General features: G+C 46.2%; 1 protein-coding gene across 5 annotated transcripts in view; it reads right to left on the bottom strand.

Moving 5' to 3' along the window:
* PHYLLO (2-oxoglutarate decarboxylase/hydro-lyase/magnesium ion-binding protein) overlaps positions 1 to 11,973 on the bottom strand; it is a 309,033-nt gene extending 297,060 nt beyond the window's left edge. For 4 of the 5 annotated variants that reach the window (XM_087700921.1, XM_087700906.1, XM_087700912.1 and 1 more), the window contains exons 1-2: positions 11,672 to 11,962; positions 10,634 to 10,849 (exon numbers count right to left, since the gene is read on the bottom strand). In XM_087700921.1, coding sequence (XP_087557047.1) covers positions 10,634 to 10,849; positions 11,672 to 11,896 — 441 coding nt within the window. In that variant the 5' untranslated portion in view covers positions 11,897 to 11,962. Of the gene's footprint in view, positions 1 to 10,633; positions 10,850 to 11,671 lie in introns of all 5 variants that reach the window. The other variant, XM_087700941.1, reaches the window with a different exon arrangement.
* Between the last annotated feature and the right edge of the window lie 1,876 nt (positions 11,974 to 13,849).

The following is a 13,849-nucleotide window of genomic DNA, read 5'->3' as shown; positions in this document are numbered from 1 at the left end:
ATCTACAGCTTCTGTTTCATTTCAGCATATCACACACCCTTCTCGCTTCCCTCCCATTCCACCCTCTTCTACATCACACCTTGATCATCTCTCATCATCTTTCCAAAATCTTGGATTACACTCCACATCTGCTTCACACACCCTAGGGGTTGGATCTTCCATCTCCGCTCCTAGCACCTTTTCCTTCTCCACCCCATTCTCTACCTCTTTGCACCATGGTACTTCGTTCGGGGGAATGCCACCCTTTAACACAATGCCTCTCACCTTTCAACAAATGAGCACACCCATAACTCCTGGGTCGACTGTGATGGGCATCCCCCTCACTATCCCCAGCTTCACATCTCCCATGACCACTCATACGCAGGGGTTTCCATCCTCAGCTTATGGTGCATCTTCACACTCTCTTTGGGTTACACCTACACAAGGATTCCCATCTTCTACTCCCAGTGTTCCCATTCCCCCTCCTTGGGTTCCTCATGTGGTTACCATGCCCATCCCTACCTATGCATCTACGTTGCACACTACCCACATGCCTAGTGGGAACTTTGGGGCCCATTCCCAAGTGTACTCCACTCCCCCATCCGACCCCCACTACACTTTTTTAAACTATCCATCTCTGAGCACTACCACTCCTGTTGCAACGTCCAAGAATGCCTTCACGAATAAGACACGTTTTAACAGGTCAAATTTCACTACTTAGTCGAATTTCATGCAACAACTGCTTGAGTCTCAGGGTCTTTGGGACCTCGTCATTGGTCTAAAGCCTATGCCGGACCCTCGACTAGCTCACCCTCACTACATCCATCAATGGAGAATGTTAAGCTAATGCAGGAATTGCTTCCTGAGTTTCACTCTCAGTTGCAGCACTTCCCGCTCACGTCAGAGCGTTGAAGTCACCTTCTCGACCGCTATGCGGTTCGTGATCGTACTCGGCGCATCAATCTCAACTTTGAGCTTCAAGAGTTGTCTCTTAAGGAAGGGGATGAACTGAAAGTCAAGTTGGCTGACTACAAGCGGTTACTTGTCGAGTTCGCCACTACTGGCTCTCCAAAGTCAAATGACGATCAGGTTACATTCTTCTTGAATAAGTTGCCTGCAAAATACTTCAATTTCATTCAACACATCATCTCCTAACCTCGATTGCCAATCTTCTAAGAGTTTGAGTGCCAGTTCTTGCGTTACGCAAGGCTGCATGATCAAGTCCACAAGAAATCTTCATCACAGCCTTATTCAGAGCAGAGGGGGTTGGTTGCTTCTTCTTCGGGAGGAAAAACCACCAGTGGCAAGAACTCGCTAGATGCGAAGGCAAGCCAATCAAAGGGTGACTCCTTGTCCTCCAATGGAACCAAAGAATCAAGACCTATCTGGCAGCAACTCCCTAAGAAAAACCGGTTTTGCACACACTGCCAAAGAGCAGGCCATGTGGACGAGGAATGTCACTCCAAGGCCCAAGGTCTTCCACCTAAAAAGCCTCAGCAGGCCGCTGCAACTTCACAATCCAATGGGGCTACGCCTTCCGCTGCTGCCCCATCTGCTCCTCCAACCCCCACAGCGACTGCTGGACATGTGGCACCCGGACAACCTCAGCGGCCATCCTTCTCTACTCCTCAAGGATTGGTTGATTAGTCTGCAGGTTCCGATCCCATTGCACTTCATGTCCAATGGCATTAGTCTGCAAGTTCCAATCCCATTGCACTTCTTCGGGAGGGAAAACCATCAGTGGCAAGAACTCGCTAGATGCGAAGGCAAGCCAATCAAAGGGTGACTCCTCTTCCTCCAATGGAACCAAAGAATCAAGACCTATCTGGCAGCAACTCCCTAAGAAAAACCGGTTTTGCACACACTCCCAGAGAGCAGGCCATGTAGACGAGGAATGTCGCTCCAAGGCCCAAGGTCTTCCACCTAAAAAGCCTCAGCAGACAGGCAGCTGCGACTTCACAATCCAGTGGGGCTACGCCTTCCGCTTCTGCCCCATCTGCTCCTCCAGCCCCCACAGCAACTGCTGCACATGTGGCACCTGGACAACCTCAGCGGCCATCCTTCTCTACTCCTAAAGGATTGGTTGATTAGTCTGCAGGTTCCGATCCCGTTGCACTTCATGCATCTATCTCACCTTCCTCCCCACCTCGTCAAGCGTTTCCTTGGCAGAGCCCTGCTACTGGAGGTACGCAATGGTGGCCACCTTCCTAGACTAGCATGTCTCTAGGTCCTTTCGAATACCCTAGGTTAGTCTAGCATTCATTTTTCGCACTCTTAGAGTCGGGCCTATAGGATTTTTGTCTCTACATTTTAAGTCTTCCGCTGCATTTACTCACACACACATACACAATTGCATCTTTACACTTGTTCCTTTAGTTAGCTTTTCATTTTTGTTTTGTTTTGTTTTTGGAGCATCTCACTACTGACTTCTGTGATTACAGACTTTGATCTCCTTTGCGGGTTTTGTTTTTAGTATAGGGCTAACATGCAGGTTTGCCCAATCCTACCAGGGCTGGAAACTTGGGATGTGCGCTATTCCTTCATGGTTTCATCATCCTTGGAGTTTTGCTCTCCCTTCTCTTCTTCATTCCTTATGGTTCTCGGCACCACACGAAGACCGACATCAAGCTCCTCTTCCTTCTTTGGCATCTACATCCAGGTTGAGAGGAGGTTCCTACCCTTCTTGGTATTCTACAAGCTTCAGCACTTTGTCTTCGACATCGGCTTCTCCCCCCTGTTGTACCTTACCCTTTGCATTGCATGATTTCATCATCTTTGTACTAGGGCGCTTGGGCAAGTGAATAATCTCCCCATGAGGGACACTGTCCAAGTGACACCTGCTGCATGAGCATTCTTCAGTATGTAGCATACTTTGCATCTCATTGTGCAGAATACCAATTGAACGGATCCTAAGCTATTTCCATCAGCGGCGGCTGTTGTTACCACACCACCATCCTTCTTCATCATATGGATACCTCATCACCTATTTTCCCTCCTCATCGACACCCTAAGTGGCTGGGTTAGCTTGTACTGTTTTGTGATGTGTTGGGTGTACCCTCCCGTCTTCTGGGTCACTTTTACTCGATCGGCTGCATCCCATCAAATTTACTTCACTTATTCAAAAAAAAAACAATCCATGTAGTTCCATCCGTCTTTGTAGGGCTTGGTAGGCCATTGGGCAGCCGACGTGCACCCTTTGTTTGATGCCCTGTCCTCTCTGGGGTGACTACTCGGATTCCCTTGGTACGATCACCATTGCCTCTGTAGTCTTGGTAGGCCACTTTGCAGCCGATGTGCACCCTTTGTCCGATGCCTTGGCTGCTTTGGGGTGGGACGCCTTGGGGTACATACACATCACAATGACTAGCCTAACCTTTCAGCTCAGTTTTGGGCCTAAGAGGGGGTGTGGAGCTAAAATATACATTACTTGCTGATTAGCCTCTTAAACAGCCCCAAAACACACTAAGAATGCTCTTTTAGAGTAAAACCCTAAAACGAGGAGCGGTTCCAGAGAGTTCAGTGGAAACCCTAAAATGGGGAGCGGTTCAAGAGAGGTTAGTGGAAACCCTAATTTTTGGGGCCCTTCCACATCTATAAATAGACAGGCTGCCCCCATTCAGCCATCATCCTTGTTTGTAGGTCACACCAGCCCACACATTCTCTCCTGCTGTTGGCGCCCAGTTTCCAACCTACAGCGCGCATCCATCTGCTGTCCAGCCATCATCAACTGCAGCCTCATCATCTTCAGCCTGTCCATTGCTGTAGGTGACAGCTCTCAGCTGCTGGCGATTGCTCCAAACTGTCCCAGCCTGCTGTTCAGCCTGCTGTCCATCATCTCCAGGGTCAGCCAGCCTGCGTTTTCAGCATTGCAGGCCCTGCTTAGACACTGTTTCAGCCTGCTGTTTACAGCAGACTGTGCACAATTTCTAGCCCCCGATCCGTGGTACACTCCTGCATTTACCAGTTTTCAGCCTCCAGACTACTGCGTTTTGGTGACCAGCCTGCTGCCATTCACTATTCAGCACTCCTACACTCCGACTGGTGGTCACAGACTTGGGATCCGTCTTCGGTAGACGTCACACTCCGACATTGCTCTGCCCTTGAGCGCACTGTACACTCTTACATTCATTTACAGCATTCATTCACTTCAGAGTTGTGTTCTCTCTCTCCCTTCTTCTGTTTGAGTTTTGAGTTTTGCATTTAGGGTTTGAGTTTTGCCCTCTGTGTCTGTGTCTGTGTCTGTGTCTGTGTCTGTGTCTTTGTGTTTCTGTCGTGGTCGTACACTCTGTGTGTCCTCAGTGCAAACCCTAGCAGTCTTCTTAACATGGTATCAAAGCCGGTGCTCTTGTAAAGAGTATCCTGCGGATATTGTTGAGAGCTAGTATTTGTGCAAGGCACACAATACGACTCGTAACCGAATCACAATGTCCCAGACACCTTCTCCAGTTCCTATGATGTCTTATCAGGCTTCTCCATCATTAGAGGCCCTGAGACGGCATTATGGACTCGGTGAGGAGGACAACATTCCCCCTTCACCAGATTTCACTAACATGACAGAGGAGGACTTTGAGGAGTACTATCGCAACAAGTACGGTGATGTTTACACCCCTCCTACCAGTTTTGCTACCACATCCAGACTGGTTGGTGAGGCTAGCCACCTCTCCGATCATGGAGGACATATGGCATTCCGAACGTCTGGCGATCCATCTTTATCATCTCAGCCAAGTCCAATGTCATGTTTGTACAATTCTTTTGTGTTGCATGAATCAAAACCCTCGCATGTTTCTTCTTTTGAGGTACAGGATCCGGATGGCTTTGCATATGTGAACTTCAATACAAGGGGCTCACAAAGCAGACGGAATTCAAGTACATCTACAGCTTCTGTTTCATTTCAGCATATCACACACCCTTCTCGCTTCCCTCCCATTCCACCCTCTTCTACATCACACCTTGATCATCTCTCATCATCTTTCCAAAATCTTGGATTACACTCCACATCTGCTTCACACACCCTAGGGGTTGGATCTTCCATCTCCGCTCCTAGCACCTTTTCCTTCTCCACCCCATTCTCTACCTCTTTGCACCATGGTACTTCGTTCGGGGGAATGCCACCCTTTAACACAATGCCTCTCACCTTTCAACAAATGAGCACACCCATAACTCCTGGGTCGACTGTGATGGGCATCCCCCTCACTATCCCCAGCTTCACATCTCCCATGACCACTCATACGCAGGGGTTTCCATCCTCAGCTTATGGTGCATCTTCACACTCTCTTTGGGTTACACCTACACAAGGATTCCCATCTTCTACTCCCAGTGTTCCCATTCCCCCTCCTTGGGTTCCTCATGTGGTTACCATGCCCATCCCTACCTATGCATCTACGTTGCACACTACCCACATGCCTAGTGGGAACTTTGGGGCCCATTCCCAAGTGTACTCCACTCCCCCATCCGACCCCCACTACACTTTTTTAAACTATCCATCTCTGAGCACTACCACTCCTGTTGCAACGTCCAAGAATGCCTTCACGAATAAGACACGTTTTAACAGGTCAAATTTCACTACTTAGTCGAATTTCATGCAACAACTGCTTGAGTCTCAGGGTCTTTGGGACCTCGTCATTGGTCTAAAGCCTATGCCGGACCCTCGACTAGCTCACCGTCACTACATCCATCAATGGAGAATGTTAAGCTAATGCAGGAATTGCTTCCTGAGTTTCACTCTCAGTTGCAGCACTTCCCGCTCACGTCAGAGCGTTGAAGTCACCTTCTCGACCGCTATGCGGTTCGTGATCGTACTCGGCGCATCAATCTCAACTTTGAGCTTCAAGAGTTGTCTCTTAAGGAAGGGGATGAACTGAAAGTCAAGTTGGCTGACTACAAGCGGTTACTTGTCGAGTTCGCCACTACTGGCTCTCCAAAGTCAAATGACGATCAGGTTACATTCTTCTTGAATAAGTTGCCTGCAAAATACTTCAATTTCATTCAACACATCATCTCCTAACCTCGATTGCCAATCTTCTAAGAGTTTGAGTGCCAGTTCTTGCGTTACGCAAGGCTGCATGATCAAGTCCATAAGAAATCTTCATCACAGCCTTATTCAGAGCAGAGGGGGTTGGTTGCTTCTTCTTCGGGAGGAAAAACCACCAGTGGCAAGAACTCGCTAGATGCGAAGGCAAGCCAATCAAAGGGTGACTCCTTGTCCTCCAATGGAACCAAAGAATCAAGACCTATCTGGCAGCAACTCCCTAAGAAAAACCGGTTTTGCACACACTGCCAAAGAGCAGGCCATGTGGACGAGGAATGTCACTCCAAGGCCCAAGGTCTTCCACCTAAAAAGCCTCAGCAGGCCGCTGCAACTTCACAATCCAATGGGGCTACGCCTTCCGCTGCTGCCCCATCTGCTCCTCCAACCCCCACAGCGACTGCTGGACATGTGGCACCCGGACAACCTCAGCGGCCATCCTTCTCTACTCCTCAAGGATTGGTTGATTAGTCTGCAGGTTCCGATCCCATTGCACTTCATGTCCAATGGCATTAGTCTGCAAGTTCCAATCCCATTGCACTTCTTCGGGAGGGAAAACCATCAGTGGCAAGAACTCGCTAGATGCGAAGGCAAGCCAATCAAAGGGTGACTCCTCTTCCTCCAATGGAACCAAAGAATCAAGACCTATCTGGCAGCAACTCCCTAAGAAAAACCGGTTTTGCACACACTCCCAGAGAGCAGGCCATGTAGACGAGGAATGTCGCTCCAAGGCCCAAGGTCTTCCACCTAAAAAGCCTCAGCAGACAGGCAGCTGCGACTTCACAATCCAATGGGGCTACGCCTTCCGCTTCAGCCCCATCTGCTCCTCCAGCCCCCACAGCAACTGCTGCACATGTGGCACCTGGACAACCTCAGCGGCCATCCTTCTCTACTCCTAAAGGATTGGTTGATTAGTCTGCAGGTTCCGATCCCGTTGCACTTCATGCATCTATCTCACCTTCCTCCCCACCTCGTCAAGCGTTTCCTTGGCAGAGCCCTGCTACTGGAGGTACGCGATGGTGGCCACCTTCCTAGACTAGCATGTCTCTAGGTCCTTTCGAATACCCTAGGTTAGTCTAGCATTCATTTTTCGCACTCTTAGAGTCAGGCCTATAGGATTTTTGTCTCTACATTTTAAGTCTTCCGCTGCATTTACTCACACACACATACACAATTGCATCTTTACACTTGTTCCTTTAGTTAGCTTTTCATTTTTGTTTTGTTTTGTTTTTGGAGCATCTCACTACTGACTTCTGTGATTACAGACTTTGATCTCCTTTGCGGGTTTTGTTTTTAGTATAGGGCTAACATGCAGGTTTGCCCAATCCTACCAGGGCTGGAAACTTGGGATGTGCGCTATTCCTTCATGGTTTCATCATCCTTGGAGTTTTGCTCTCCCCCTCTTCCTTCTTTGGCATCTACATCCAGGTTGAGAGGAGGTTCCTACCCTTCTTGGTATTCTACAAGCTTCAGCACTTTGTCTTTGACATCGGCTTCTCCCCCCTGTTGTACCTTACCCTTTGCATTGCATGATTTCATCATCTTTGTACTAGGGCGCTTGGGCAAGTGAATAATCTCCCCATGAGGGACACTGTCCAAGTGACACCTGCTGCATGAGCATTCTTCAGCATGTAGCATACTTTGCATCTCATTGTGCAGAATACCAATTGAACGGATCCTAAGCTATTTCCATCAGCGGCGGCTGTTGTTACCACACCACCATCCTTCTTCATCATATGGATACCTCATCACCTATTTTCCCTCCTCATCGACACCCTAAGTGGCTGGGTTAGCTTGTACTGTTTTGTGATGTGTTGGGTGTACCCTCCCGTCTTCTGGGTCACTTTTACTCGATCGGCTGCATCCCATCAAATTTACTTCACTTATTCAAAAAAAAAAACAATCCATGTAGTTCCATCCGTCTTTGTAGGGCTTGGTAGGCCATTGGGCAGCCGACGTGCACCCTTTGTTTGATGCCCTGTCCTCTCTGGGGTGACTACTTGGATTCCCTTGGTACGATCACCATTGCCTCTGTAGTCTTGGTAGGCCACTTTGCAGCCGATGTGCACCCTTTGTCCGATGCCTTGGCTGCTTTGGGGTGGGACGCCTTGGGGTACATACACATCACAATGACTAGCCTAACCTTTCAGCTCAGTTTTGGGCCTAAGAGGGGGTGTGGAGCTAAAATATACATTACTTGCTGATTAGCCTCTTAAACAGTCCCAAAACACACTAAGAATGCTCTTTTAGAGTAAAACCCTAAAACGAGGAGCGGTTCCAGAGAGTTCAGTGGAAACCCTAAAATGGGGAGCGGTTCAAGAGAGGTTAGTGGAAACCCTAATTTTTGGGGCCCTTCCACATCTATAAATAGACAGGCTGCCCCCATTCAGCCATCATCCTTGTTTGCAGGTCACACCAGCCCACACATTCTCTCCTGCTGTTGGCGCCCAGTTTCCAACCTACAGCGCGCATCCATCTGCTGTCCAGCCATCATCAACTGCAGCCTCATCATCTTCAGCCTGTCCATTGCTGTAGGTGACAGCTCTCAGCTGCTGGCGATTGCTCCAAACTGTCCCAGCCTGCTGTTCAGCCTGCTGTCCATCATCTCCAGGGTCAGCCAGCCTGCGTTTTCAGCATTGCAGGCCCTGCTTAGACACTGTTTCAGCCTGCTGTTTACAGCAGACTGTGCACAATTTCTAGCCCCCGATCCGTGGTACACTCCTGCATTTACCAGTTTTCAGCCTCCAGACTACTGCGTTTTGGTGACCAGCCTGCTGCCATTCACTATTCAGCACTCCTACACTCCGACTGGTGGTCACAGACTTGGGATCCGTCTTCGGTAGACGTCACACTCCGACATTGCTCTGCCCTTGAGCGCACTGTACACTCTTACATTCATTTACAGCATTCATTCACTTCAGAGTTGTGTTCTCTCTCTCCCTTCTTCTGTTTGAGTTTTGAGTTTTGCATTTAGGGTTTGAGTTTTGCCCTCTGTGTCTGTGTCTGTGTCTGTGTCTGTGTCTGTGTCTTTGTGTTTCTGTCGTGGTCGTACACTCTGTGTGTCCTCAGTGCAAACCCTAGCAGTCTTCTTAACATGGTATCAAAGCCGGTGCTCTTGTAAAGAGTATCCTGCGGATATTGTTGAGAGCTAGTATTTGTGCAAGGCACACAATACGACTCGTAACCGAATCACAATGTCCCAGACACCTTCTCCAGTTCCTATGATGTCTTATCAGGCTTCTCCATCATTAGAGGCCCTGAGACGGCATTATGGACTCGGTGAGGAGGACAACATTCCCCCTTCACCAGATTTCACTAACATGACAGAGGAGGACTTTGAGGAGTACTATCGCAACAAGTACGGTGATGTTTACACCCCTCCTACCAGTTTTGCTACCACATCCAGACTGGTTGGTGAGGCTAGCCACCTCTCCGATCATGGAGGACATATGGCATTCCGAACGTCTGGCGATCCATCTTTATCATCTCGGCCAAGTCCAATGTCATGTTTGTACAATTCTTTTGTGTTGCATGAATCAAAACCCTCGCATGTTTCTTCTTTTGAGGTACAGGATCCGGATGGCTTTGCATATGTGAACTTCAATACAAGGGGCTCACAAAGCAGACGGAATTCAAGTACATCTACAGCTTCTGTTTCATTTCAGCATATCACACACCCTTCTCGCTTCCCTCCCATTCCACCCTCTTCTACATCACACCTTGATCATCTCTCATCATCTTTCCAAAATCTTGGATTACACTCCACATCTGCTTCACACACCCTAGGGGTTGGATCTTCCATCTCCGCTCCTAGCACCTTTTCCTTCTCCACCCCATTCTCTACCTCTTTGCACCATGGTACTTCGTTCGGGGGAATGCCACCCTTTAACACAATGCCTCTCACCTTTCAACAAATGAGCACACCCATAACTCCTGGGTCGACTGTGATGGGCATCCCCCTCACTATCCCCATGCTCTAGGTCAATAATTTTCTCTCAGCCTCCTACACCTTCCACTAACCATCACTTTTCTACTACATCTCAACCTTATCCTCGCCACGTGCATCAGTTGCCTGCCTCCCACCTTCTCTTCTACCTGTGACTTGCCTGCCATTTCTCACCTGCTTCTTGGGCATCTATAGCATGGGGGACCACATCCACTAACAGAGTATGAGATCATCTTGACATCAAAGTTCTTGTTTTTGTTTAATCAGTGACCTACTATCATGTGCTCAAACAAGCTCGAATAGCTAGCCAACAATGTATAACTATCAAAGAAGAGCCCAGATCAATGCTATAAGTCCTAGCATAGCCCTCGTTCTAGTTAGAAGATTTTTGATAGCTAGAATGTCCCTGTGCAAGTTATGGCTACAATGAGCAGACAATAAATAGAGTAATATCAAATAAACAGAGAAGATTCAATATTGAAATCGAAATAAACAAGGATATTCTGTAAAATATTATTAATTAGATTATTTTTTGTATATGCATAGCAATGACTATCTTGTTGCTGATGAAATTTCAAAAGTAGAGCTCTAATCACAAGTATGTACGAGATAACAGGCTAAAACAGCCACATATCCAAACAAAAATGATAACCAGGAGAACTTTAAGCTTTTTAGGAATCGACCTGGAAGCGCAGAATGCCACTGGCAAAGCCCAAAGGATTTGACTGTAACACGATTACAGCATTCGTGAGGGCTTCCTTTGCATCAAATAGAGAAACAGCAGTTGGTAATGTCTCAGTTTTACAAAGTAAAACAGGTTCCTCAGTATCTCCGATGCCTGAAAAGCATGCAGTCATTGGAGCTTCTGCAGCTGTGAATGAATGGCACAAGCATCTCACCTGCAACCAGATTCTTTTATGAACTTTCTTCAGGAAATAACTATGTCTTCACAACAACTGAATGTGTGACTCAAATTTTAAGAGAGAGGAACATTTCTGCTTAGATGTAAAGTAACAAAGCATGACACATTTGGTTACATCTGAATCATGTGGACTCGTTCTGATTCATGTGAGATTATGAGTTGCTGCACATCAACTGTTGACACAAATTCCGATATGATCGTGCAATTATTTTGCTTAATCAGAGTTCATTAAAGCAGTGTAAAACAGTGCCAACCTTTACATTGCAGAAAGCATAACAAAGCTTTATAGCGAATATTACATCACACAATAGATGCTCTGTCTAAGGAGAAAGGCATGAAAGAGAATTGTATTCCTGTTTCTTCTACTTAGACAGAGACCGATTGTTTCGATTTTACAAGCACTTCTTGCATTTCTTTTCCAAAACAGTCTGAAGGAATGTGGTTAGGACATTGCTATTCAATTATCTTACCTGTGGAGATTGTTTCAATTCTATGAGCGCTTCTTGCCTTCCACTTCCAAAATTGTGTCTTGTGGAATATGGTTTGTACATTGTTATGAATGATGCAATTCTTTTACCTGTAGAATCTACAAGTGCATCTTGCGTCTCTCCTCCATAAACCCGTCTTACAGGGCACGGTTTGCAAATTGCCTATATGATTGTTTTACATGTAGAGTAGTTTCGGTTCTACAAGCGCATCTTGCATTCCTCTTCCAAAAGTATGTCTGGAGTTTTGGTTTGAACATTTCCATACAATACTTATACCAGTGATTCATTAATGGAATGCAAATACATCTTACGATGAGAGGCTTTCCTCCATTCCTGCTATTGTTGCTGAGCTTCGGCCACCGGCGAGAAGAGCTCCCTCTCATCCGAGAAGAAGACAGACCGTCGTGTCCCCGACAAAATGCGAGGCTGTGGACAAATGGGAGTTCCTGAGGAGGGGCCGATGCAGATGGAACAGCCGTCGCGATGGTTCTCATATCAGCAACACTATCACAGCCAAAGGAGCTACTGAGCTCCATGCTAAGCAGCCTCGATGATGACGCATGATATTTTTTGGCTTTTAAGGTGGCCCGTGAAAGTGGTCAAGAGCCGCACCACGCATAAGTCGATAGACTTGGGGGAGACTCATTGTAATAGTCCTATCGATTAAATAAATAGTTACAACGTTGGCCTTCCACGATTTAAGGGTGCTAACCACGTGGTGATAGACTTGGGGGAGACTGATTGCAATAGTCTTATCGGTCAAATAGTTACAGCGTTGGCCTCCTATGATTTAAGGGTGCTAACCACGTGGAAGAGTTGTCACTCTTAAGATAAGGATGAACCGAAGGGACCATCAACTTGCAAGTTGATTGGCCACTCACAAATCCCAAAACCCAGTTTGCTTTGGCAATGTCATTGACTTAAATATTCAAGGGAAACTCAAGGTGCCTCAAGATTTAACCCATGCTAACCACTCTCCCATCCTAACCGACGTCCTGAAGAGTGTCTTCAATGATGTTGATCCAAAAAGATTTGCAATTGATTCTAAAACCAACTACCTTTTCATATAGACTCAAGGCTTCCATGGTCTTCTCTAGAACTTGCTTGCGAGCATTTAGCATAATCAATAGGTCTTCCACAAAACCTTGGTCAACCATTTGCTTCCCTCGATACTTCACACATGTCTTAATATCTAGCAATTTGATCCTGTAAACAAGCTAAAGGATGGGAGAGAAAATATATTTTGGATGTGGGAATGAAGGAGATGCCAGCATTTGTTGAACACATTAGCATGGATCCCTTCAAGTAAATGAAGCAAACCTTGGTATGTTTATGAGCCTAAACTTGACTCCATGAACTCATGCATGTCAAATTAACTTGTGCATGACATGCCTTTCCTAAATGTATGTTTCAAATAAATAAATGAATGGATAAAGGATGATTGAAAAGGGTCTAAAGTGAGAAAGTTACAAAGACTAAGGATATGCACTAGCGTAATGAGTTTCTAACTACTACATAGGCATGGGTGTCAAAGTATTGACAAAGCAAGGGTAGTGAAACCTCCCCCTCCACCCCTTCTAACTATCTCACTTTCTCTCCCCCACACATACACACACATGCCCACACATGCACATGCATAGTAGGTTCAACCCTTCATCGTATTTGGTTTGTTAAACTTACTCGTAGAATGGTGAAGAAGATACTAATCTCATGGTTTTATGTTACATGTCTCATTGTATTCCAACAATTCTATTTTTCTCTAAATCAAAGTTTATCATTACTAATTCCTCATATGGTTCAAAGATCTCATGTATACCTTCATAATTGCACCATAGTACTTTGTTACATTATTTCATCAGATGTTTTGTTGCAAATCATTATGGAATCTTATCTCTTTCCATACTTCAATAGTAAATTTTTTATTCGATAAGTGATCTATATTGTTTAAGTGATTCTCTCTCTCTCTCTCTCTCTCTCTCTCTCTCTCTCTCTCTCTCTCTCTCTCTCTCTCTCTCTCTCTCTCTCTCTCTCTCTCTCTCTCTCTCTCTCTCTCTCTCTCTCTCTCTCTCTCTCTCTCTCTCTCTCTCTCTCTCTCTCTCTCTCTCTCTCTCTCTCTCTCTCTCTCTCTCTCTCTCTCTCTCTCTCTCATGTGTAAAAGGAAAGGAAATGTTTAGCTTATGACACCAATCTATTTGATCATGAAGGAAAATGTCATATATTAATTATACATTTTCACCCCATTCGTGAGTTCATGCACCAATCTTTCCATACATTCAAGCTTCGGCCTCACATTCACATCAAATATCATTTTCAAATGCACATAAAAGATGCAACTCACTTTACTTTGCATGCCACACTGTGTAATCCTAATTAATGTCATCCATACATGCACATATGCAAATAACATTGATGGAATCCTTGATAATCAAAATATTCTCATACTTATTTATGTTTCCTTGTAAGCAACTGTTAAAAGTAGCAAGGTTCAA

The sequence above is a fragment of the Lygodium microphyllum genome, chromosome 2 (genome assembly GCF_053477565.2).
Source record: "Lygodium microphyllum isolate KBCC chromosome 2, Lygodium_microphyllum_v1.1.10, whole genome shotgun sequence".
Classification (NCBI taxonomy): Eukaryota; Viridiplantae; Streptophyta; class Polypodiopsida; order Schizaeales; family Lygodiaceae; genus Lygodium; species Lygodium microphyllum.
The sequence above is the reverse complement of the archived record's forward strand: the minus strand, read 5'-3'. Positions and strand labels throughout refer to the sequence as shown.